The following is a 23703-nucleotide window of genomic DNA, read 5'->3' as shown; positions in this document are numbered from 1 at the left end:
TGTGTGACACTGGGGGGGTGTGTGACACGGGGTGTGTGACACTGGGTGTGTGACACTGGGGGTGTGTGTGACACGGGGTGTGTGACACTGGGTGTGTGACACTGGGGGGGGTGTGTGTGACACTGGGGGGGTGTGTGACACGGGGTGTGTGACACTGGGTGTGTGACACTGGGGGGGTGTGTGTGACACTGGGGGCGCGTGTGACACGGGGTGTGTGTGTGTGACACTGGGGGAGTGTGTGACACTGGGTGTATGTGTGTGACATTGGGTGTGTGACACTGGGTGTGTGACACCAGGTGCATGTGACACTGGGGGTGTGTGTGTGACACGGGGTGTGTGACACTGGGTGTGTGTGACACGGGGTGTGTGACACTGGGAGTGTGTGTGTGACACGGGGTGTGTGACACTGGGTGTGTGACACTGGGTGTATGTGTGTGACACGGGGTGTGTGACACTGGGTGTGTGACACTGGGTGTATGTGTGTGACACTAGGTGTATGACACGGGGTGTGTGACACTGGGGGTGTGACACCAGGTGCATGTGACACTGGGGGGGTGTGTGTGACACGGGGTGTGTGACACTGGGGGTGTGTGTGTGACACTGGGAGTGTGTGTGTGACACTGGGTGTATGTGTGTGACATTGGGTGTGTGACACTGGGGGGGTGTGTGTGACACGGGGTGTGTGACACTGGGTGTGTGACACTGGGTGTGTGTGTGACACTGGGTGTGTGACACCAGGTGCATGTGACACTGGGTGTGTGACACTGGGGGGGTGTGTGTGACACGGGGTGTGTGACACTGGGTGTGTGACACTGGGTGTGTGTGTGACACTGGGTGTGTGACACCAGGTGCATGTGACACTGGGTGTGTGACACTGGGGGTGTGTGTGTGACACTGGGAGTGTGTGTGTGACACTGGGTGTATGTGTGTGACATTGGGTGTGTGACACTGGGGGGGTGTGTGTGACACGGGGTGTGTGAAACTGGGTGTGTGACACTGGGTGTGTGTGTGTGTGACACTGGGTGTGTGACACCAGGTGCATGTGACACTGGGTGTGTGACACTGGGGGGGTGTGTGTGACACGGGGTGTGTGACACTGGGTGTGTGACACCAGGTGCATGTGACACTGGGTGTGTGTGTGTGACACTGGGTGTGTGACACTGGGAGTGTGACACTGGGGGGGTGTGTGACACTGGGTGTGTGACACCAGGTGCATGTGACACTGGGTGTGTGACACTGGGGGGGTGTGTGTGACACGGGGTGTGTGACACTGGGTGTGTGACACCAGGTGCATGTGACACTGGGTGTGTGTGTGTGACACTGGGTGTGTGTGTGTGACACGGGGTGTGTGATACTGGGTGTGTGACACTGGATGTATGTGTGTGGCACTGGATGCGTGTGTGGCACCAGGTGTGTGACACTGCACATATGTGTGTGACACTGGGTGTGTGACACCGGGTGCGTGTGCATGACACTGGGTGTATGACACTGGATATATGTGTGTGGCACCGGCTGTGTGACACTGTGTGTGTGTGTGACATTGGGTATGTAACACCAGGTCCGTGTGTGTGACACTGGGTGTGTGCCACCAGGTGCGTGTGCCAGCGCGGGGTGTGATGCCGTCTCTGTGTATGTGACACTGTGTGAGAGACACCACGGGGTGTGTGACAGTAGCTCTGTGTGTGCAGGACGTCGTGTGTGTCATTCCAGACCTCGCACTGTGTGACACATGTGCCATGCGTGGCAGCAGGTGTGACCTGTGACACCGTGTGCTGGCTCCCTGTCCCCTGGCCCAGGAGGGGACACCTTGAGGGGACAGGCAGGGCACCGGGGCGCTGAGATTCGCTTGGCTGTGGTGTATCACCGGGGGAGGCATGTGGTGGCACTTGGGGACCAGGGCACAGGGAGTGTGACAATGGCCTCAGCCGCCTGTGGAGGAAGATGTCACCTGCCGTGTGCCTCGCCATGCAAATGTCACGGCCCAGCTGCCGCAGAGACGTGGACCGTGACACTAAATGTCACCCTGGTGACCCAGGAATCCACCGGTGAAGGGCAGGTTTCCCAAGGGATGTGGAGGGCAAAAGCCCCACCGGCCTCTGGGGACCTGCGGCCCTGGCAGGAGGTGATGAGACACAGGGACAGCTGCCACCACCCTCCAGGAGACATCGGGGACACCGGGACAGCTGCCACCACCGACGGTGCTCCGGTTTCCTCTGGAGCAGCTGAGAAAGCCCCAGCGCTGGGGCCAGAGGGGACACGGGAGGTGCCAGCCCTGGCCTTGTCCCCTCCACTTCCCTCACAGACAAACGGGCAGAGCTCACACTCATGGATTGTAATTGGTCTTTTTTTTTTTCTTTCCATTTTTTTTTATTCCAAAAATCCACCCCCAAGAAACAAAGTATTCCCCGTGAGAGGCTGGGGTTTCCTCCCCCCACAGCAGCTCGCCCAGCCTGGTGCCAATATGGTATGAGCAAAGCCTCTCAAAATCCAGGATGGGAGAAGGCTCAGGAAGCAAAAAAACCCTCCCTCAAAAAAACCAGAACCAAAAAACTCAACAAAAACAAGCCAAAAAACCAAACCCACTTGCCAAGAACCCCCAACCCCAGCTGAGAGAGCGCAAGACTTGGTTTGCTTTTACCCTTAATGCTTACATTTAATTTTAAAGCACAAACATCAGAGATGGACTCTAAATCGCCAACAAAAAAATAGATATTTACAATATTTCTCCGGGGAAGGAAGGGAAGGAGGAAAGGGAGGGAAGGGGGGGATTGAAACGAAACAAAACCACAACCAAACCCTTAAACAAGTGACTTTGCTTGCAGGAGTTGTCTTCAGGGAGCAGGCTGGGTTGGTTTTAAATCACTAAGTGATTTTTTATTATATATAATTCTCTTTTTTTCTTCCTCGTGGATTTGCACCACGCCGGGGTGGTGAGGAGGGTCGCACGCCGGAGTCTCTGCAGCTGGAGAGGGGGGACACGGTGGGAAGGGGGTGCTGTCCCCGTGCAGGAGGGGCCACCTCACCCCTCTCGACCCCAGCTCTGGAACTCTTCTTTCGCGTTGCAGAACTCAAAAAGGAATCCAAAGGAAAAAGAAAAGCTTTAATTCTTTCGACGTCTTTGCCGGGAGCCGCCGCTGAGAGAGGCCGAGGCCGAAGGCTCCTCCTGGCGCCTGCGGGATTTTCCTGCTCCGAGCCCTCCGGCTCCGGCCACACTGCCCCTTGTCCAGGCACTGCGGGATTGTCCCCTCGTGGTCCCCTGCCGGGGACAGTCCCCGCGGGCCGCCTCTCCTCCTTTATTGCTTCTGAAGCAGCGGGGGGGATGCGGGCTGCCCCCCGGGGGCCCCTACAGGGCTGGGGACCGGTGGTGGCACGGAGGGGACACCCCAGATTGTGCTATTGGTACGCTGCCAGGGAGAGAGCAGGGTGCTGACACTGGGGGTACAGAGAGGGGGAGCGTCCAGGCACAGGCAGGACAGGGAGGGAAATAAAATAGTGACCCAGAAAAAGAAGAATCCAACCTTTTTTCCTTTTTTTTTTTTTTTTTTTCTTGTCGTTTTTTTTTGTTGTTGTTTTGTTTTTTTGTCTTTTTTTTTGTTGTTTTTTTTTTTAAAGTGCAAAAAACTCTCTGCTGCCCTAGAGAGAGGTTCTTTGGACCAACCATTCATTGCAAAGGAAAATCGGCAGCGAAAAGGGGGTGGGGGGGAAGGAGAGGACGATGTCAGTTCGGTCCCAGGTCGCCCCTCCGGCCCCAGAGTGCTTTGTGGTGCCGGGAGCTGGGGAGGAAGAGGAGGCAGCTCCTGTCCCCGCCCCGTACTCGTTCACTCACCCCTGGCTGATGCTTCCCGAGTCCTCCCTGAGCTCTGGTGTACCTGTGGCTTCTCCCCTGCTCCATCCCCTTGGACAGATGAGATATCCCCCAGCCCCTGCTCCTGGGCCACGCCAGCCATGGGGCTCCCGCGCTGGGCGCCCCAAGAACTGCCCGGATGTGTGGGAGGAGGAGGGGGGTGGATAGCAGTCCCTGCAGCCAGTCGAGGGGAAGGGGAAGGGAAAAGGAGAGAGCGCAGGGAAGCGCTGAGCTGGTGGTGGCACAGAGGGGGACGGGGCCTTCTGGCTCTGCTCCCGCCTCCTCGGAGAGACCTCGACCCTCAAGCTTTGTGCTACCGGGGAAGTGACAAGTGTTTCAAGGCAAGGAAATGATGGGGAAGAGGGGAAAAGCTGGGGGGAGAGGGTGCCCCATTTCTCTGCACAGAGGCCTCTGTTACAGCCCCCGCCTCGGGAGCGGCCAGACTCCAGCCAAGGCTCCCTGCCATGTGCCCATTCCTCCTCTGGTACTGGCCAGCCTGGCGGGACATCTTCCTCGGCAGAAGTCCCGGGGAAGGAGGAGGAGGAAGAAGGACAGCGGAGCGAGGCCAGCGACGGCCCTGCCTGCCGAGTCAGCTGGGAGGCAGCGGCAGGACACGCAGGGCAAGGGGGGAAGGTGGAGGAGCAGCTCTCCGAGAGGGGTGGGATGGGCTCTTTTCCTTCTCCTCAGTCTGCCCCGGGGAGGGTCTCTAGCTGATTTTTTGGATCAGCTTCTCATCAGACAGGCAGTAGAGGCTGTTGATGGACAGGTCCGAGATGAAGTGCTCACAGGCTTTGCGGGTGATCTGTTTGCAACCCCGCAGGTCGATGAGGGTGATGTTGGAGATGCGGCGCAGGTACAGCAAGGCCTGGTCCGTCAGCTTATTGCAGCCTGCGGGCAGAGCACAGGGAGCGTGAGGGGAACGCCTCCGGCAGGCAGCCCCAGCAGGAGGAACGGGAAAGCCAGGAGGCACCTGGAGCAGGGCACGCACCTGCCATGTTGAGCTCGGTGAGGGAGTTGCGTGTGGAGGAGCCCACGGCGGTGAGGAGGTTGGCCGACTGGTCCGTGAGGTGGTTGCAGTGGCTGAGGTCGAGGCGGGAGAGCAGGGGCATATGGCGGATGATCAGGCGCAGCGTGGCGTCGGTGATGTCCAGCCCGGCGAGCCGGAAGTCGATCATGTTGCGGAGTTTGCTGCGATTGTCCTGACCTGCGCAGGCGGAGGGAGAAACAGAGTGGACAGACCGCCCTGGAGGCCTCCCCTTGGCCAGCCCGGCCAGCCCCAGGGCAGCAGCAGCTTACTGGGTTTGTCTGTTGGAGGCGTGAGCAAGTCCCGGATCTGAGGGTCCTTGATTCCTACTGCCCACCGAAGATCGAGGGTCCTGAGAAGGGGGCAGCTGGAGGTACTGAGAGCACAGACTGCAGACCAGGAACAGCCCGCTAGGATGAGGTCTTTCAGGCCTGGCGGAAGGGAAGCAGGTAACAAGTTAGACAGGTTGGGTCGGCTCCCAGGCATCCCAGATCTCCACCATCTTTTTCCAGACACATGAGGAAGCAGGCGCCCTCCCTGCCTGGGGTGGGACACTTGCTGGGTGATGGCACCCAGGCACCCAGGAGTTCCCAGGCTTACAGGGTGTCTCTCCCCATGACCCAGCCCTCAGGAAGCCTCAGAGCAGGCTCGTGGCAGAGGCAGGGACCTCTCCCCAGCCCACACTCACCTGGCAGCCTGTTGACGAGCCATGTAAGCTGTTTTTTTGAGATATTGGTCCAGCTGAGGTCGAGGCTGACTGGCTGCCTTTTGATGATGCCGCTCAGTGCCTGGGGGGTGATGGACTTGCACCTGCTCAAGTCTATCTTTGTCCACAATCTCTTGTCACAGCACCTGGGGACAAGGACAAGGCTGAAAGTTTAATCCCAAGAGTCCCACGGCATAACAGACTGCCAGCAGACTGCCTGGCTTCCAGAAGGAGCCCAGCCCTGGTGTGGCCCTAACCACAGAACAAAGCTGTCCCTCCTGGTTTCCATAGGTTTCTCCAAACATGGGAGGTTGCCGAAGGTGCTGGGCCACCCACTGCAGCCCCAGCAGGGCTTTGCTGCCACAACACAAGACTCCAAGTGACGGCTGCGTGCCTGTCTGCCCCCTCTGGGTGTTTCTCCTGATCTTGAGGATTCTTACTCCCAGCAGGCAAAACACTGTGTGTCCCACCCCACAGCTCCAGCACAGTTCGCTCCTTCGTCCTTCACCAGGAGCAAACACTTCCTCTTCCATGGGAGTTTGTGAGAGCCAGGACCCAATGACAGCTTAGCTGAGCCCCCGAGGGTGCAGGAGAGGGGATACTTCTCCACCACACCACTGCCACCAGCTGCTGATCAAAGCTGGCAATCCCTGCTGCTCGGCTGTTAGAAACCTCCCAGTTTCCATTCCTGCCTGTTCCCAAGCCCTCCATGCACAGCTGTCCCGGTGCCAGCATTGTCTCTGGGCCTGCTGCCCCCCGAGGCATTTCCAGGCAGCAAAGCCATCCCGCCTGAGCCTGCCTTCCCTGCCTGCTGGGAGGCCAGGCAGCAAGGGAGGCCAGGAAGGGCAAGCACCATCAGGGTGACGGGAGAGGGAAGGGCACTGGCACCTCGCAAGGACACAGCAGGGGACAGCTGAGGGGGCAGGAGGAAGGCAGAACAACAGAGATGGGTGCACACACGGCAGAGGCACCAGGGCTGGCTACAGTGACGCCGCCTGGCTCTGGGGAGTGACGGGAAGGCACCGAGGCCAGATCACCTCAGTGCACCTTCCCCCCGCTCCCTCTGGGCGTCTGCCGCAGACGCAGCCCCAGCCCCGGGACGCGTCCCCACACTCACCACTTGTACCAGGTCTTGCACACCCGCATGCACTCGCAGAGCTCCCTGCGGGTGAGGTAGCGGAACACGGACATCCAGACCTCGCGCTGGACGCAGCTCTCCTCGCCCTCCTGCGCCCGGCCCCCGCGCCCGTTCAGCCGGGCCGCCCCCCCCTCCTCCGCGTTCTCGTCCTCCTCCTCCTCTTCCTCCTCCTCTTCCTCGGCGGCCGCCTCCTCGTCAGCCCCGCTCCGCAGGGGCATCCTGGCGGGCGCGTGGCGCACGACCACGCGCGGCGAGTGCTGCAGGTTGGCCGAGGAGGCCGTGATGGCTTGGAGCTTGGGGACGATGGAAGTCCCGTGGACATCTTTGGTGGGGCGCTGGAGCGTCACGGTGAGGTAGGAGCCGTGCAGCTTGGCCTTCTCCACCTCCGACAGCTCCTTTTTGCCGCTGGGGTTGTTCTCCTTCTCCCGCACCATGGTTCTCTCGGTGGCCTGCAGCCGCAGCAGCTGCCGGCGCTTGAAGCGCTCGTCCCGGCTGGCGCTGTGGTGCTCGCTGGGCCCGGCGCCCGGGGACGAGCGTGTCACCACCCCGCGGGGGGGACGCGGGGTCGTGGATCAGCTGCAGCATCGGGGTGGGCGAGTTGGGCGGGGGGGTCAGGGGCTCCTCGCAGCTCCGCAGGGGCCGCAGCACCTTGGCTTGCGCCGTGTCGTCGTCGCTCTCCTCCACCTTGCGCTTCTGCAGGGAATGGGGGTGGATGGTTAGCGGGACGGAGGCCTGGCAAGGCTTTCCCCCTCTCTTTTTCCCTAGGGAAACACCATGGTGCTTGGCAGGACCTGCACCAGCAGTGCCCAGTGAAATCAAGGAACGGTTTGGGTTAGATAGGGACAGTTTCCACTACATCAGGTTGCTCCAAACCCAATTCAACCTGGCCTCGAATGCTTCCAGGGATGGGACATCCACGGCTTTCTGCCAGGGTTTCACCACCTTCACAGTAAATAAGTTCTTCCTAACAGCTCATCTAGGCACCACAAGGACCAGAGTATACCCATACCAGCAATAAGCATTTTCCTAATCCCTTCTCAAAAGGGGCGTCCCTTGAAGCTGGGGTTTCCTTACGCTCTATGCCTAACAGTTCAATGTCTCTTACAGTGGAATATCTCAGGATCGCATTGCAGTAGGATATACCCAGGCCCCCAGGTGCTGCACCCCCATGATTCTCATTCTCATTGGTCACTGCACTTCCCAGCCCATGCTGGTTGGACACATCCCTGGCAGGATGCAGTGGGAGGGATGGAGGACACAGATCCTGCCTTGCCACAGCACAGCTCCTTACCTGGCCCTTCTCTGCATCGTCACCCTGGTAGCACTTGGGGCACTCCCAGCAGTTGGGGAGCTCATCATTGAGCAGTCCTTCCCCATCCATCTGCAACAAGAGGAGGGGGTCAGCAGCAGCCCATCCCCACAGCCAAGCTCCCCTTTGCCCAGCACGTGCCCTGCTCACCTGCAGACAGCCAGGGTGAACGATCTCGTTGCAGATACAGCACTCCATGAGCTTCTTCTCAAAGTCCTGTGAGTCCTCATTCTGATCCACCTCCCCGCAAAGTGCACACGTGACCGAGTGAGGCAGCCTGGGCTACAAAGGAAAGCAGGGTTGACACCAGGGCATGGTGGGACAGCCTTCACCCTCTCTTCCCTACTACCTGAACTACTGAGAAGCAGCCAGCTATCCCCCAGGAACCCAACTTGGACTCACCGCCAAGCACTGCCGGAGGACACAGGACTGCTTCATGCGGCCAGGCCCGCCAAACTTCTTCATGTCCCTGCAGTAGTGGCACATGCCACACTCGCCCTGCATGCAGGCCTTGCATTTCCGGCACCGCACCCGCCTCCGCCGGGCGCCCGACACGATGGGAGACACCGTGGACCTGATGGGAGTCGGGCGCGGTGCTGGCTTCATGGTGTGCGGCTTGGTGATGGGGATGGTGGGCAGGCGCACCCGCAGCCGGGCCTGGAGCTTTAGCTGGCAACAGGGAGAGAGGGAATTGGGTGAGGACAGGGAAGTGCTGCGTTCTGCCGGGATCTGGAAGGCTCTGATGCCTGGATTCAGCACTACGACTTCAGACAATGTGCCAGAGAGCAGCTCTGCTCCCTCAGCACTCCGCAGCCAAAGGTGCCTGGATCGGCGCTGACCTGGCACTGCTCCTGGAGCACACTCCTTAATCCCTCACATCATCCCACGCCAACAGCTCTCCTTCCTCTCACCCCCCGTTAGGGCTCAAATGGGTCTGGAGACGGCTACTGAGTCCCAAAAGCATCCCCCACAGCATCCATGCTTCTCTGCTGAGACAAGGAATGACAAAGCCCACCCAGACTGTCCTCTCTGTGTCACTCTGCAGGCTGCACAAGGGGACAGCTCTGCTCGCTCTTTCCCAAGCTCGAGGCACACCGGGAACACCCACACCCTCCTTGTTTACAGTGCAGGTAGGACAGCACAGCTCTCCAGCTGTCACCCTGCATCCCATCAGCCCTCACAGGGAATCTGCTGGCTGCAGCACCCTTCTGGGATCGGCCGTGCTGGGATGTGCACCACAGCTGATGGGCTTGGGGAAGGGCAGGCTCCCAAGGATGGGGCTGGGGATGTGCCAAGCCTCTGAGTGCTGCACCCAAAGCATGCACACATCTCCAGGACACCTCTCCCAGAAAAGCTTCCCAAGATGCTTGTGCTGCACAAGGATCACGCTGGATTCCCCGGGCAGGGCACACAAGCAGAGATGGGCACCTCCAAAGGTCCATCTGAGAGGCTCATTTGTCTCCAGACTCCCAAACAGGAGTTACCCACCCTTCCCAGCACGAATGGGTCCTGCTCTTCCCACAGCCTGCCTGTGAGCCCATCTCCTGGCAGGAAGGAAGAAGTGACCTCTGGGAGCCATCCTGGCAGGCCGCAGGAAGGCAGCCTGTGGAAGGGAAGTCCGGCTGCTCCATGCCTCCATCTGCCCAGCGAGCTCAGCCCAGGCTGCAGCCCAGCTGTGGGCCCTGAGCTATGAGCACAGCTGGACAGGGAAAAGCAGGGATGCATGGAAAGGTCCCATTGCTGAGGAGCTGGCTGCTATCCACAGGGACAGACTCCCAGGAGAGAGCTGCCTTGCTTGGGGTTGTAAGACCAAATCCTACAACAGGGACACAAGGGACACGTTCACCTTGCAGTGAGGGGCTGGACTGCTCTTGACCATCAACCCCACACCTCACGCACCCCTGCCACAGTGAGGCCTTCCCTGACATACAACATTCCTCAGGCCATCCAGGTCCCCCTCTCAATCCAGAGGGCCCCTGGGAGAGCAGGATTGCCCCTTCCTCCCACAACAAGGCCCCCAGTTCTCCACGTACAACCAAAAGGCTGGAGAACATGGAGCAGCTGGGGCTGCTCTGGTTATCACCCACCAGCTGAGCTGGGATAACCGGCACGGTGGGAGATCTCTGGGTTTGCTTGTGGTGCTGTGGGGGTGGCTGCACCCCACATCCCACTTTGGCACTGCTCCCATACTGGCAGATATGGAAGCAGTGCCACCACACCCCAGGCTTGGGAAACGACTTAACACATGACACCCATCTGGGTCCCCTCCTCGCAGCTCCTACCTTATCTCTCTTGGGCCACTGGACGATGGGGACGCCTGTAAGTGCCAGTTTGGGGTCGCTGTTCGCGTATTCTTCCAACAGCAGCTAATGGAGAGAGAGGGGGGAACACAGCAGAGAGACAAAAAGCACAGGTGTGAGCAGAGGGAAACACGGCGCCCGCCAGCGAGGCAGGCTCCGAACAGATGCCAAGGCCAGCATGCTTCAAAGGCGGCTGGGAAGGAGCCCTCCTCTCCCCACGCCCGCCAGCAACCATCCCTCCCCTCCCCACATGAGACAGACAAGCTCTGTCGAGTCGATCTGCACCAGCGCTTTCATCAACTGCATTTCAGCCCCGAGGCCCCGTGCTGGGTGGTGGGAGAGGGGGAGAGTGCCAAGATTCGACAGTCTGGGGGGATTTTGGAGGAAAGATTCACCAGCATTGCCCTCCCCACCCCCCAGCTGCTCTCCAGGCACAGGGCAGCCAGGAGAGTGCAGCAGCAGCAGGATGTAATGCCCCAGCACCCCTTCCGTGGCCTGGCACAAGCCGCCGGCAGCGGAGAGCTGCTCCCCCGCACTGCCTCAGGGTTTGGCTTTGACTCGGAGGGAGAGATCCCTGGGCACCTACCGGACTGGCACGCTGCCCTCTGGAGCGACAGGCCCTCGCCCCCGGTGCACGGGGCTCCCGCCCTCACCCGGCCCTTTCAGCGCAGCCCCCTCCCCACATCCACTCTCCACCGAATTCGCCAGTTGCAAAGGTGCTTTATTTACTTGACGTTGCCATGGTTACGCAGGCAGGAGCCTCCTGCCGGCATCCCGGCGGGCGGCGCTTCCCGCTGCCAGGCAGGGCCAGGGCAGGGGCTGCCCGGCTGCCCCCCGCCCGCTTTTCCTGGTGTCTGGGGAGGCAGGAAGCCGCAGTCTCCCCAGGGCTCCCCGGCAGCGCAGCGTGCCGCCTTCAGACCTTCCGCCTCCCCACGAGCGCACGGCGAGGGAAAGGTCAGGGCTCGGAGCTCCCACACGGACATCCGTGAGACTGCAGCGCCCGCCTGCCTGCCTGTGGCACCGGGGACGGGGTGGGGGCGGCTCAGGCAACGCTCCCCGCCACGGAGCCGAGGGATTGCGGGGGCTCCCGGGTGCTGCGGCTGCATCTGGCTCGGAGCCGGGGTGGGCGACGGCCCGCTGGTCCCCTGTGCCCCGAGGGACGCGGCGGAGGGGACCCTGCGCACACGCGGTCGGAGCGCCTCAGCTCGCTGCCGGCGAGAGCGCCCCGGGGACGGGAGAAGCGAGCCCAAGCAGCGGCCAGGGAGCCCCCCGGGGAAGCAGGGAGCCCCCCGCGGTCCCCTCCCACCCTGTCCGGGACCGGAGCGTCCCCGCGTCCCCTTCCCCGCGCCACGAGCATTGCCGGCTGCCTGACCTTGCGCCGCTGGAGCTGCCGAGACTCCGGGGTGAAGTTTGCCGAGCCCTCTTTGTTTCGGTGCCCGCACTGCGAGGGCCGGGGCCCCCTCCCCTCTCCCCGGACACCTCCGGGGGCTGGCTCAGAGCCCGGCCGGAGCCCCGGCGTTCGGGGACATGGCTGGGGGAGCAGCTGCGCCCCCCGCGCCCAGCGTCCCCGGCTCCTCCCCGCTCCCGGCAGCCGCACCGGCGGCCGCGTGCTCCTCCCGAGCCCTTGGGCAGCGGCGGCGGCAGCTTCCTGAGCCGGAGACAATGCTGCTGCGTCACCCACATGCGGTTCCCAGCAATGCTTTGCAACGGGAAGATGGCAGAAGAGAAAAAGGGAGCGAGGGAGCGGAGGGCAGAGCCGCGCTGCTGCAGCGCCGGGAGGGGCCGGGACGGCGGGGATTGGCGCAGGGTCCGGGCGGCGCTGCCCACCGGCCTCCCCGGGATCCCTCCCTCCCGCCGCCGCCGCAATCCGAGAGGCCGGCGCCGGGCTCCCCGGGGCCGGGCACGGCGTGGCCGAGAGCCCTCACCCCGTCCCGCTCAGGCCCGGCCTCCCCGGCGCCTTTCTTTTGTCTGCTCCCAGGCGGGTTTGGGACACAGCAGAGACCCCGCTGGAGCGAGCGGGGCTTTGGAATGGAAGCGAGGGTCATCTCCCTTGCAGCTCCCCGCTTGGCCTGCACCCCCCGACCTGGAGGGACAAACATCCCGCCAGCCAAGTTTGGGAGCAGCCACGTTCCCAAAGGCGCCGGGGACCAAGCCGCTAGAGGGGGACAGATCCATACCGGGCGGTCAAGGTGTCCCCAAGCAATCCCAGCCCGCCAGACGCCCCCCAGCTACACACCGCAATTAAAATGGAGGAAACTCCTGAAATAAAGCCAAACAGCACAGGGGAGCAGCGGCTGCTCCCACCTCTGATGCATCCAAAGCATCTGCAGGCAACTCCAGCTCTGTGTTCCCAGGAAGCCAGTGGCATGCCGACCTGGCTTCAGACTGTCACCGACTGTGCCACCAGTGACACGCTCGGGCCCCTGGCATGGGATCTCTGCGACCCACAGGCAGGAGCGTGACCAGGGCTGCCATCCCACCACGGGAGGACTTCCTGGTGCAGCTCATAGGCCATCCTGAACTTCCCTGCCCATCCCTGAGTACCACCCCCATTCCTCACCAAATTCTCTTTGTGCCCATTGCCCAGACAGGTAGTGAGCGATGCCACACACCAGAGGTTTTGAGATGAGGTCCTGGAGACAGGATCAGCACTTCTGGGAGAGGCTTCTCTTGTTTCTACAATCCTTGGTGCTCCAACAGCTCCATGCAGAGCTCAGATATAACCTGTTTATTCCAGGCCACAAGGGCCTAGCTTTAGACCTGCTGTCAGCTGCCTCATGACCATGCTCCTGTCAAATCCAGTCACGGAAACCAGCACACCACAGAGAGGTCAAAAAGCATGGATGGAAGCAGCCAATAGACAACAGGACATCTCAGAAATTCCCTCTTTGTCAATGATCCTTCCAGTGACACCCCCCCACCCCATGCTCAGAATTTTCAGACAATTCCTGCCGCAGAGCTAACATGGTCACATCCCAAGTGTCATATCCCGCCATGTGACACTCCAGGCTGAACTCGTGATAGGATACATATTTTTCCATGTGACCCAACAGACAGACACCCTGAAATCCCAGTAACTTCACAAGAGGCTGTGGGAAAAGGCAGCATTTTCCTGGCTCCTGGTGTGCCCTGGGGACACTGGCTAGCAGAGGGTGGCACTGGACAGGCAGATCAAGGTGCCAGGCCTACAAGTCTGGATGACAAAACGCCATGTTCTGACCTGGGGAAGCACAGAGCAAAGTGCAGCTTCCCCGGCTTGGCCAGATCCCAGCTTCATCAGTGACCTTATATGGTGACACAAGGGCAAAAGTACCTGCTGCAGACTGGTGGGCCCAGCTGGAAGTTTTAGCTAGAAATGTCTTAAGCCCTTCTCAGGCTTTAATGAGCCAACCTCTACTGGCCACTTCCATCACCTCTATGGAAAATGAGTTTTGAAAGTAGAACTTTGCTGTGGTTGGAAAAACGTGTCCCACTTTCCCCAGCCACTGCAGGCTGTGACTAAGGATCTTGATGCCTTGAGGATGCCAGTCTTAAGGGATGGAGTCCTGCAGCTCAGGATACTTCCAAACCTCCAAGGACAGCCAGCTTTAAGGAGCAAATCCTAAGGGAAGTTGTCTGGGCCCACAAAAGCAGCCCATCTGCGAGGTACAGCTGAACACAGAGGTGGGTGGGTCACACTAAAACCACAGGCACACCCTTACTACCTCCAAAACATGAATAATTTTTGTGATCAGGTCTCAAACTCCAATTGAACACCAATAACCTTTAAGGCTCTGCCTTCAAAATGCCCAAAAACCAGCCTCCTTTTGTCAGTGCCAAGGGTGAAACACAGCCCACAGTTCAGGTTCCTCCAGAGCACCATACAGGGCTCAGAAACACAGGTCACACTCTCAAAGGTCACAGCACACACAGGATGCCTGAAAAGCCACAGAAAACCAGAAATTCAGCCCCTAACAGCAACGCAGACTCTTTCAGCCAAGACCCCAGAGCTGCACCCTCTGCTCCAAATGCAGCAGATCTCTGGATTTACCCGAACAACTCACAAAAAACCATCAGAAGACAGCACTTGGAAATAAAAACAATGGCGAAGACAAGAACACATGCATGGCTGTGTCTGGATGTCAGCTTTGGTACAGGCAAGCAGCTGTACAGATCACCAACACCAAGCAGAGGAGCAGAAGGAAACTTTTTAGGGAATAGAATGATTCCTGGGGATAGAGTGAAGCTGACATTCCCACTTTGGTGTTGAAATGGCTAAAACACCAAAGCTCATTGGGTCAGCTCAACAGCTGAAGGCCAATAAAATGCAAACAACCCTCACCAGGCCAAAATAACTGACTCTTATAACTCCAGGTCACACCCTGGGCAAACAACCTGAACAAAGTCAAATCCACCTGGGGCAAGGAAAAGGCTTCAACTGTCACAGAGTCGACAGCCAAAACTGGAAGTGAACTGCATCAGCAACAAGCATTCCTGCACTGACAGCCGTAAGGGATCCAGCCACCCTCCTGCTTTCCCACCCCCAAACCCAGGGCTGTCCCTCCCTGTAACATCAGCCTCACAGAGAGGAAGACACCAATCCTGCCCTAGGACAGGGGCAGTGTGAAGGAGAAGCCCAGTCTCCTCGTGGGAAGCACTTTGCACTCGCTCAGGCCTACCTTGACGTCAGCGATGAGGGCGTCCTCGTCCTCGATGCCGGTGGGAACACACTTCTTGTGCAGAGGGAGCGACTCCAGCTTGTCCACGAGGCAGCGCAGCCCCTCCAGCTCAAACTGGGTCAGGTGCACCTTCCTGCTCTTGCGGGGGCTGCCCCCACTCGGCTCCCAGGCCTGGCCGTTCTGGGAGCCCCGGCTGGAGTCGGAAGAGTCTATGGATGGTGTCTTCTTGAGAGCCGGCAGGCTGCTCCGGCAGCTCTTGCCCAGCTCATCAAAGTCCACATCGGCACCGTTGGCAATGGGGCTGGTGAGAACGGACCTCCTGGTCACGGGGCGCCGGGATTCCTTCCCTGCTGCGTCGTCATCCTCCTCCTCCTCCTCCTCCTCTTCCATGTTCACTGAGTCCGAGGAGCTCAGCTCCATATCTGCCATGATGGAGAAACAGGATCACAGGATGTGTTCTGTGTTTAGTGGGATTCCCACAGTCATGAGGGATGCTGGAGCAACAGATTTGTATGAGGTGAAAGGAACAGAGAAGCTGGAAAAGAACAGCTATACACCTTTCCCATTCCTGTTTGTGGGAATGCAAGGCACCAGATATAGTAAAAGGTCCCAGAGGAAGAAACGGCAAATGCCCAAGACTGAATTTCATGTCCTAGACCTTATTTCATGGAATTGGGTTGGTAGGGACCTGGACTGTCATCTAGTTCCACCCCAGTGTCGTGGGCCAGGATCTTCTACGTAATGTTGCTCAAAGCCCTGTCCAACCTCATTCTGCTTTAGAGGGCTTGGGATCTCCAGCTGAGGGCTCAGCACCCTGATGCTGCCTTCACGGTGTGAGAAAGAGGATGTGGACTCACTCACGACCATGAGGTTGCTGAGCCCTCCAAGTAACTCTTTCAGCCCTTTAGACCCTGTGTGCAGAAAGCCCTGGCCAGCCAGAGAGAATTCCTGCCCACAGCACAGCGGGGGTCACTGCAACTTCCCCCCGTGTCTTCCGTGCAAGGCTCTGAGCTGGTGGTGGTTTCACAGCTGAGAGGAACCTGGGCTGCAGCAGGGCTGAAGGAGGAAGCAGAAGTCTGGCTGGTTGTGACTTCATGTTCAAAAAGAACCCCACTCAGCCCTCCCCTGCCTATCACACTGCTGAGCCAGTGCCACAGCAGGAGGGTGTAAGAAGCCAGTTGGATAGGGGTGAGGAAGGAAGAAGGGCTGGACTTACCCATGCTGAGGGATTCCTTCTGGAAGTCCTTGGTCAGGTGGGAGCGGCTGGTGATGCAGTACACATAGCGCTCCAGCACGTACCAACACATCTCATAATAGAAGGGATAACGAAATTTGTTTGGGACCTGCAAAACAGGCAAGAGGATCTGTCAGGCCTCCTTCCCACTGCTGCTCTCAGGTAACAGATGCCACAGCACGTCTGGCCCAGTGTCCAGAACGAGTCTCCCACAGGTCCTTACCCGTGTGCGGTCCTCAATGCTGTAGATCCGGAGCTGCATAGGGATGTTGAAACTGTGTAAGAAGTTGCCCCCAAAAACCAGTGTGTCCATGGGAGTGTACACAGCATGGATCCAACCTTGGGGAGAAAGCAGAGTTGGAAGAATCCTTCTGATCCACCTTGCATAGTCTTTTGTCACCCTGGTGTCATCCTAGATTGTTTCTTAATCCCGTTAGGCCTAGCACCAAGGCAAACAGCCAAATGAAGCCTGTTCCAACACTCCAAACACCTTCAAAATAACTCAAGTTCCAGTCCTTATCTCCAAGGCTAAGCAATCTAGCCAAGTTCGACATCTGGGGAATTCCAGCATGGGTTTCCTTAAGGCAAAGCCACTCAGTTCAGAAGTGTCAGTTGTGATAACAGGACTCGAATGAGTGAGTTGTGCAATCCCTGGTGTTTTCTGTTCCTGGTGCTGTCATGAGACACCCAGGAAGATGAGGAGCTGCCTTGGGCCAGCCTCGTCTGAACCTACACTGCTCCATGTGTCAACATGACAGGGGCTGGGAAAGCCTCCTTTAATCATTAATCAAATGTGATGTGAGCCAGCCACAGCTTTCCTAACACCTGGGCTGGATCTACAGTGCCATCACAGGCACAGTTTGGGAGCTGGCAAGCAAAAGGACAGAGCCACATCACATCTCCCTCTGCCAGTGTTCCAGGAATTTCTGTGTTGCCACAACCCTGGCCAAGACCAGGATGCCCTCTGCCCACCCTGAAGGTACCTGAGGGGATGACAAATGTGTAGCCCTGCTTGAGCTCGATGCGCTGGCACTCTGACACTCTGTCCCCAAGGAAAATGTCTCCCTGCTTCCCTGAGAGAAGCCAGTTTTCGTAGAGCTCCAGGTTCTGGGGTGTGGGAGGGATCAGCCAGAAGATCTGCAAATAAAGACAACATGCTTATGTAAGTCATCACATAACGAACAGCTATGGCTTCTTCCCAACATCTGAATATCTTCCTTACCCCTCTTCCCAAAGACTTCCCAGCAAAATGACTTGGACAGCTGCTCCCCTCGAGAGGACAAGCAAGGTCTTTCCCAGCCTGACACTTCGAGTGCTACAGCTAGCCTGAGCTTGGATGCTTTTTAAGGTATGATTTACATCAGTGTCAAGAGACACAGAGCCCAGGAAAGCCACCAGAGCGACAAGGAGATTTACAGAGTCAGATTTACCATGCTAGAGCTACACCTGAACTAGGGATTGGCACCTGACTACATGCAATATAGGTAAGTTTAGGGTGGAAAGACTTCAGTTTGCTGTCTGGGACCTGCATCCTTAAGGACGTACACAAAACCAGACCAACAGCCACCTTCCTAAAGCACCTATAGCTGTCCCAAAAGGGACTGTCCTACCTTTCCTCCTCGGTGGATGTGATACCACACAGAAGTGCCACCAAAGTCCACGTGGAAATCTGTGTAGCAGCCCTTGACACTCATCAAACAGTATCTGGTGGAAAACAAGATGAGGAGACGGTGAAAATGAATGGTGATCCACACTTTGGAGCAGATACGACATTCTGAAAGAATGGGTTCCCCAAAACCAGGCCAATAGCTCAGAGCAGTGTCACAAGCCACTCAGCCCCTCTTCCACACAGCTACAGGGGATTAGATAAATGACTGCAGGGGCCTTACAAGTGTCACCCACAAAAATAAGCTGGGCGACTGTTCCTCCCCCTTCCCCTTGGGAACTGCTGCTTCCTTGGGCAGTTTTCCTGCAAGAGATTGTTTGCTGCCTGCCACAGCTCAGGAAGTCACTTACTTCTGCACCTTTGGATACTGCATTTCCAGGATGGCATTGGTAGACTCTGTCTGACTTTCCTTCAGGTGCCTGGGCCACATGTTATCAACCCAGTCAATCAAATCCACCTACAGCAGAGAGGCAGGAGACGTGAGAACAGAAAAAAGGGGCATGGCAAAACCTTTTGCTACCCCAAGCTGGCAAATCCCTTTTTGGTCCTTCCCCACACCCAGAAACTTTCCCAGTGCCAGTGGGACAGTCCTACACATAAAGCACTTAGGATCAGCTGTTCAGATGCCAGCTCTGGGCTTCTATAAAAAAAATATGCCAGACAGCATCTCATAGGATGGGATTCAACTCCCTAAGCTTCAGAAGAGCCAGAGATGTTGAGGTTCCCTCTGCAGTTAACAGAGAGAAGTAACTGGCCCCACACAGCTGCCACTTCCACTCTGCTGACTGCAGAGGGAATTCAGGATGTTCATCCCATCCATCCCACCTCCCACAACTCATTTTTCCACAACAAAACAGCTTCCTGCCCCTCTTCCAGCACAGCTTCAGTTTTGGCCTCCTCTGCCCTCAGATATTTCAGCACTTTGCTGAAAACCCTCCCTGACACACTGTGCAGTGTTCAGACTTCCGTATTTCTAATTGCTGACAGTCAATGAACGGGCCATCTCTCTGCAGAGTGACATGCCAGGGACTTGGTCCCTGTCACCACAGCCTGACTGGGAGATCAGCTCCAGCAGCTTCCGGACTGACATCCCCACTGAGCTCACGCATGTTCCGAACAGCCCCTCTTCGCCCACATCCCAATGCCAGGCTGCACCTCCCCTCCAGATTTCCAGGAAAAGCAGATCCCTGTGGGAGGAAGAGCCCTGCTCACCGTAGCAGGTCTCTGCACCAGGTTCTCCAGTTTGGTGTGGCTGAACTCCAGGCTGATGACGTTGTAGAGTTTCTCCCGCTCCTCCTCCGGCGTTTCGTAGTAGCGCGCCCACTGCGCCATGGACATCTCGATGTCCCGCTGCGTGTTCACATCCATCACATCCACTATCCGTCGGCTCCCTGCCACGACAGACACGTCACTCAGCTGTCCCTGTGCACCAGGGACTCCAGGAGGTGAGATCTTCAAAGATCCCAACCACACAAGGGAGTGCAAGATGGCTCAGGACACTTACCCACGCACAGCCGCACATCGTTCACGCTGAAGTCTGGATCCGGCATCCTGTGGGACAAACATCTGGCTAAAAAAGTGCTTCTGGCTACATACCCTGTGACCCAGGCATTGGTACCCTGAAGGTACATCTGTGCTGCTTTGGTGCTGGAGAAGGCCATGGAGCAGGATCTCTAGGAGCACAAGACTGGGGTGAAACAGTAGGACAAACTTCTGGCTTGGGAAGCAGGCTTGGGAATAGGATGTACCATCTCCAGAGCTGCTGTACAGTGACTTCTAGCAAAGGAGCCAGCAGGCCTTGAACTAAGCCATCCCAGCTCTCATTTTAAAGGCTGCTCGTGTGAGTTATCCCAATGCAAAGGCACAGCCAGAGCAGGACACACAGTATATTCCACTGACACAGCAGAACCACCCCAATGTTTGTACTGGCACCCTTCTCTGTGCAAACACTGCTGTCACAGGCAGAGCAGCCTGGAAGCCATTCGAGCAACTCTTGACCCAGAGAAGTACCCAAAAGCTCAGGAGAAATCCAGTTCCAGCCACACTGTAATCCCCAGTATCAAACCTCTACCCTCCCAAGTCACCCAGCAGTTAAAACTGAGCCTGGCACAACTTCCTACTCAATTCACCCCAGCACAGAACATCCTGCACTGGACGAGATGTCACCCATCTGTTCACAGACAGCTGAGGGAGCTCACAGCAGTGCTGCTGGTACTGGCTCTGAAAGTTTGTGAGGGGTCATTTATTCCTCTAATCTTTCTATAAATCAAGCCCAAAAAACACTGACCCAGTTTACACTTAGAGCTGCAAACCTCAATGGATGCACTGCAGCAAGAGAGGCAGACAGCAGCTCAGAAGTTCAGAAAATCAGGTTGGAATTCTGGAAAATGCCAGAAATACTACAAATTGTTTGACTCTCTGGCAGTAGATGCCTATGTTACTAGGAAAGAAACCCAGCCAGACGTTGCATCAGAGCAGCAGTGGGACTTTCCAGACATTTGGTGGAACTCTGATCACCTACAGCCAATTCAGTTCTCTCATTTTCAGTCCAAACAGACTAGGAAGAACAGGATAACCGAGCTGGAAGACATTTCTCTCTGCTCGCTTCACATTAAGAACCACATGGACACGACACAGTCAAACCAGCTCGGCAGAGCCAGGATCAGATCCCACACACTGTGGAGACATGAAGGAATTGGGCCACAGTCACCCACCACTCTGTGCTCCCAGAACTTACTTTATCCCCAGGCCGTCCGAGCTCCTGAAGATGAGTGGATCCCTCAGGCCACCCCGCTGGATGTACTCAACTGTGAAGTCTGGTGTGGGGAGACAAGAAGAGGGAAGGTTTAGGAGAACTCCTTCAGAAAATTACAGACATGCTGAGGTGGAAAAGGATCTCTGGAGATCCCTAGTCCAACCCTGCTCCTCACTTTTGTACACTCCTTCAGAAATCCTGGAACTCCTTTCCAGCACTTCTGAGAGGCAGCATGGTGTGTGCTGCTGACAAGCATCAGACAGGACCCCAAAGGAGGGCTTGCTCCTAGAGGCTGCTCCTGACAGGTAAACAGCCTGGATTTTGGTGCTCACTTCCCTAAGAAGCTCAGAGCCAAGCAAGAGACGCCTTGCAGAAGTGCTCCTCCCTCCTGGTAAATCCTCATGAGGGGCTGTGTGATGAAAAGCCATCCCACGGAGCCATGTGTGTGGTGAAAGGAAGGGGAGACATCCCACACAGTCCTTGAATTAAGGATCTGGTAGACATGTGGCTGCAATCACAGGTGCTGACCCGGGCAAACCCTCCCATTCCTGGCTGCCACGTGTCCCAGCAAGCTGCAGACCAGCTCCGTGCTCTCCGGAGCAAGCAGCTTCCACGCCATTCCCCACACGCTCCCTGGGACCAACAGTCCCAAGACAAACCTTTGCCTTCCATGAAGACCACGAAGGTGGAGTTGAACTTGTTGGTGGACAGCTTTTCCTCGAGGTCAAACGTCCTCTTCCCTTCAATCTCATCATCGGAGATGCCGTCGTCCTCGTAACGCCGCCTCATCGTGCCACGCTGAGGGGAGAACACCAGGGAGGGAGAAGTTACGGACCAGGAAGGGAAGCCGTGGACCAGGAGGAACAACCAGAGCCTCATCCCAACCTAGCACAGCTCAGCAACGGCCTCTAGGGGAGGCCAGGTCTGTCCTGCACCCAAAACATACCACTGAAACATCAGCTTTGCTCCTCCTCCAGACAGATTTGTGCTAATTGGGCTGTATGGGAGACAGATAATCACTCCTAACGAATTCCAAAAGGGAAATACGGAAGGAGGGGAGAGAGTTTAGTGTAACAGAGGCAAAGAACAAAGAATCAGTTCCCCACTTTTACAGGTGCATCAGTATTTTGCCGCACTGGAGGTAAAGACACTTGTGAGTTTAAATCTCTGCCAGAACACCAATGATAAAAGAAAGATTCTCAAGTTTTTATCTTTGGCTGTGCCTGTACACAAAAGGTGATTTATTCCCTTGTTTGTGCGGGGAAGAAGAGCAGAGTGGAAGGAACACTTTTCTTAGAGGGTCTTGTAAGCACATCTGTACAGGGATTCTTGACAGACATCCTCTTCTGGCATTGCTGGATCTGGAAGAAATTACTGTCCCCAGCTGTTGGCCACCTGGCCAGAGCGCAGAGCCCTGCGTGGGAATGCTCCCTAAATCCCCCCAGATAAAAGGCAAACCTGCTCTGAATTAGCCAAGCTGCCTTCCCCTCATTAGAGATGTTCCCCTTATCAAGCGTGCACACCAACTGCTGGGCCAGCAGACAGCCAGGGACAGGAGGTGACACAGCTGCTGGCACCTGCCTGCAGTAGGGAGGAGCAGTGTCACATCCCCAGCAACACCACCAGAAGCAGCCTGTGGTAACCTCACCCGAGAAAGAGAAATGACTCCCTCATACAGAAGCATTACTTTAAACATTTTTTCTAAATGAATTGGATGAACCAGTGCAGGAGCACGTAGGGACACAAAAGAAAGGCTTTCCCCCACCCTCTCCAGCCATTTGATTTTAACTCCCAGTTTTAAGCAGGCTGATGGATGCACAAGGGAGTTCCCCTGCCATCAAGACAGAGTTATTCACCTTTTGTTAACAGCCCACTGACCCATCTTTGCAACTCTCTTCCCAAAAACCTGAGCGATGAGGGACAAAACATCTCATCAGCCAGGCAGGAACAATCGGCTGCTCCTGAATGGGGCACTCAGGCAGAGTCTTCAAGATCCTGCAATCAGGGATTGTCCGGTGGCCCAGAGGGTTAAACAATCTGGAAAAGGGCTGCTATCCTTTGTCTTAAGCCATCCACTAAAGACGAGTGGGATTTCCCCGTTTCCAACAACACAAAAACTCACTTTACTTACAGGTATTTACAGACACATTTGTATAAAGCCAGGAAATCGCATTTTAAAAGCACAGACTACAGGGGTGGCACCAGCAGAAACGACCTATTCCTTGGGAACACTTGGAATTTCACACTGCTAAGGCTGGGCTGCAACAGCCCAAAAAAATGGAACTCTCAAATGCTCCCTCTGCCCCTAAACCGAGACTGGCTCTTCCAAGGGCATGCATCCCCTGAACTTGGAGATGCAGAGGTGTTATGACTGGGTTACAATGGATGATTAGCCCACCTCATAAAGCACCTCTCCTTAAAAATCGCGGACTCCATGCAGCCACCGCGGTACTCAGTTTTAAAATGAGGGCACAGAGCAGAGAGGGCTCTGCCCTGTCCAGGATTTAGGGACAATGAGCCAACCAACCTCACACTCAGCTTTACCTGAAGAACCCAGCATTTTGGGGAAAGGCCCGTTCCCTATTCCTTATTAAACCACACAGAGAAGTTCAAGGCACACCTATGCCAGGCAAGGATGTGAATCACCTTCCAGCATGACCAGCGTTTCACTGATGCCAATCCGAGCCAATCCCAGCAGGCAGCTCTGTGTCATTGATCAGAGGATGTGCACAATGAAGAGGAGGATTCTGCAGTCCATGCTCTCACCTGCTTTGGGATCAGGTGGGTAGTGGCCCACTGCAGGACCAGGCTGCTTTCTGACCTGCTCCCTTACTCCAGATACTCACTTTTAGAGGGAAAAGTGGCTCTTTTGCCTATGCTGCATTCAAAACCTCACCTTCTGGGGTAAAAAGGTTTGTCATGGAAAATCTGGCAAGAAGAGGCTATGTCCTAACCAATCCCTCAACAGATTATATTTGACCCCCTTGGCTACACTTAACTAGGAGCAGGGGCTGCTGCACTGGGCTGGAACTCAGTGAGTCTCAGCTGAGGATGAGCCTCGGGGTGTCT

General features: G+C 56.9%; 1 protein-coding gene across 1 annotated transcript in view; it reads right to left on the bottom strand.

Moving 5' to 3' along the window:
• Window positions 1–2627: 2627 nt before the first annotated feature.
• The window catches only part of KDM2A (lysine demethylase 2A), a 33486-nt gene continuing 12410 nt past the window's right edge, over window positions 2628–23703 (bottom strand). The window contains 20 exon segments of the mRNA XM_066320359.1: window positions 2628–4732; window positions 4833–5048; window positions 5141–5299; window positions 5557–5720; window positions 6692–7266; window positions 7268–7405; window positions 8004–8093; window positions 8172–8303; window positions 8424–8690; window positions 10304–10387; window positions 14980–15401; window positions 16196–16322; window positions 16437–16552; window positions 17197–17350; window positions 17824–17917; window positions 18230–18336; window positions 19092–19270; window positions 19384–19430; window positions 20617–20695; window positions 21294–21432. Coding sequence (XP_066176456.1) covers window positions 4551–4732; window positions 4833–5048; window positions 5141–5299; window positions 5557–5720; window positions 6692–7266; window positions 7268–7405; window positions 8004–8093; window positions 8172–8303; window positions 8424–8690; window positions 10304–10387; window positions 14980–15401; window positions 16196–16322; window positions 16437–16552; window positions 17197–17350; window positions 17824–17917; window positions 18230–18336; window positions 19092–19270; window positions 19384–19430; window positions 20617–20695; window positions 21294–21432 — 3471 coding nt within the window. The 3' untranslated portion in view covers window positions 2628–4550.

This window comes from Sylvia atricapilla, chromosome 6, assembly GCF_009819655.1.
Source record: "Sylvia atricapilla isolate bSylAtr1 chromosome 6, bSylAtr1.pri, whole genome shotgun sequence".
NCBI lineage: Eukaryota > Metazoa > Chordata > Aves > Passeriformes > Sylviidae > Sylvia > Sylvia atricapilla.
The sequence above is the reverse complement of the archived record's forward strand: the minus strand, read 5'-3'. Positions and strand labels throughout refer to the sequence as shown.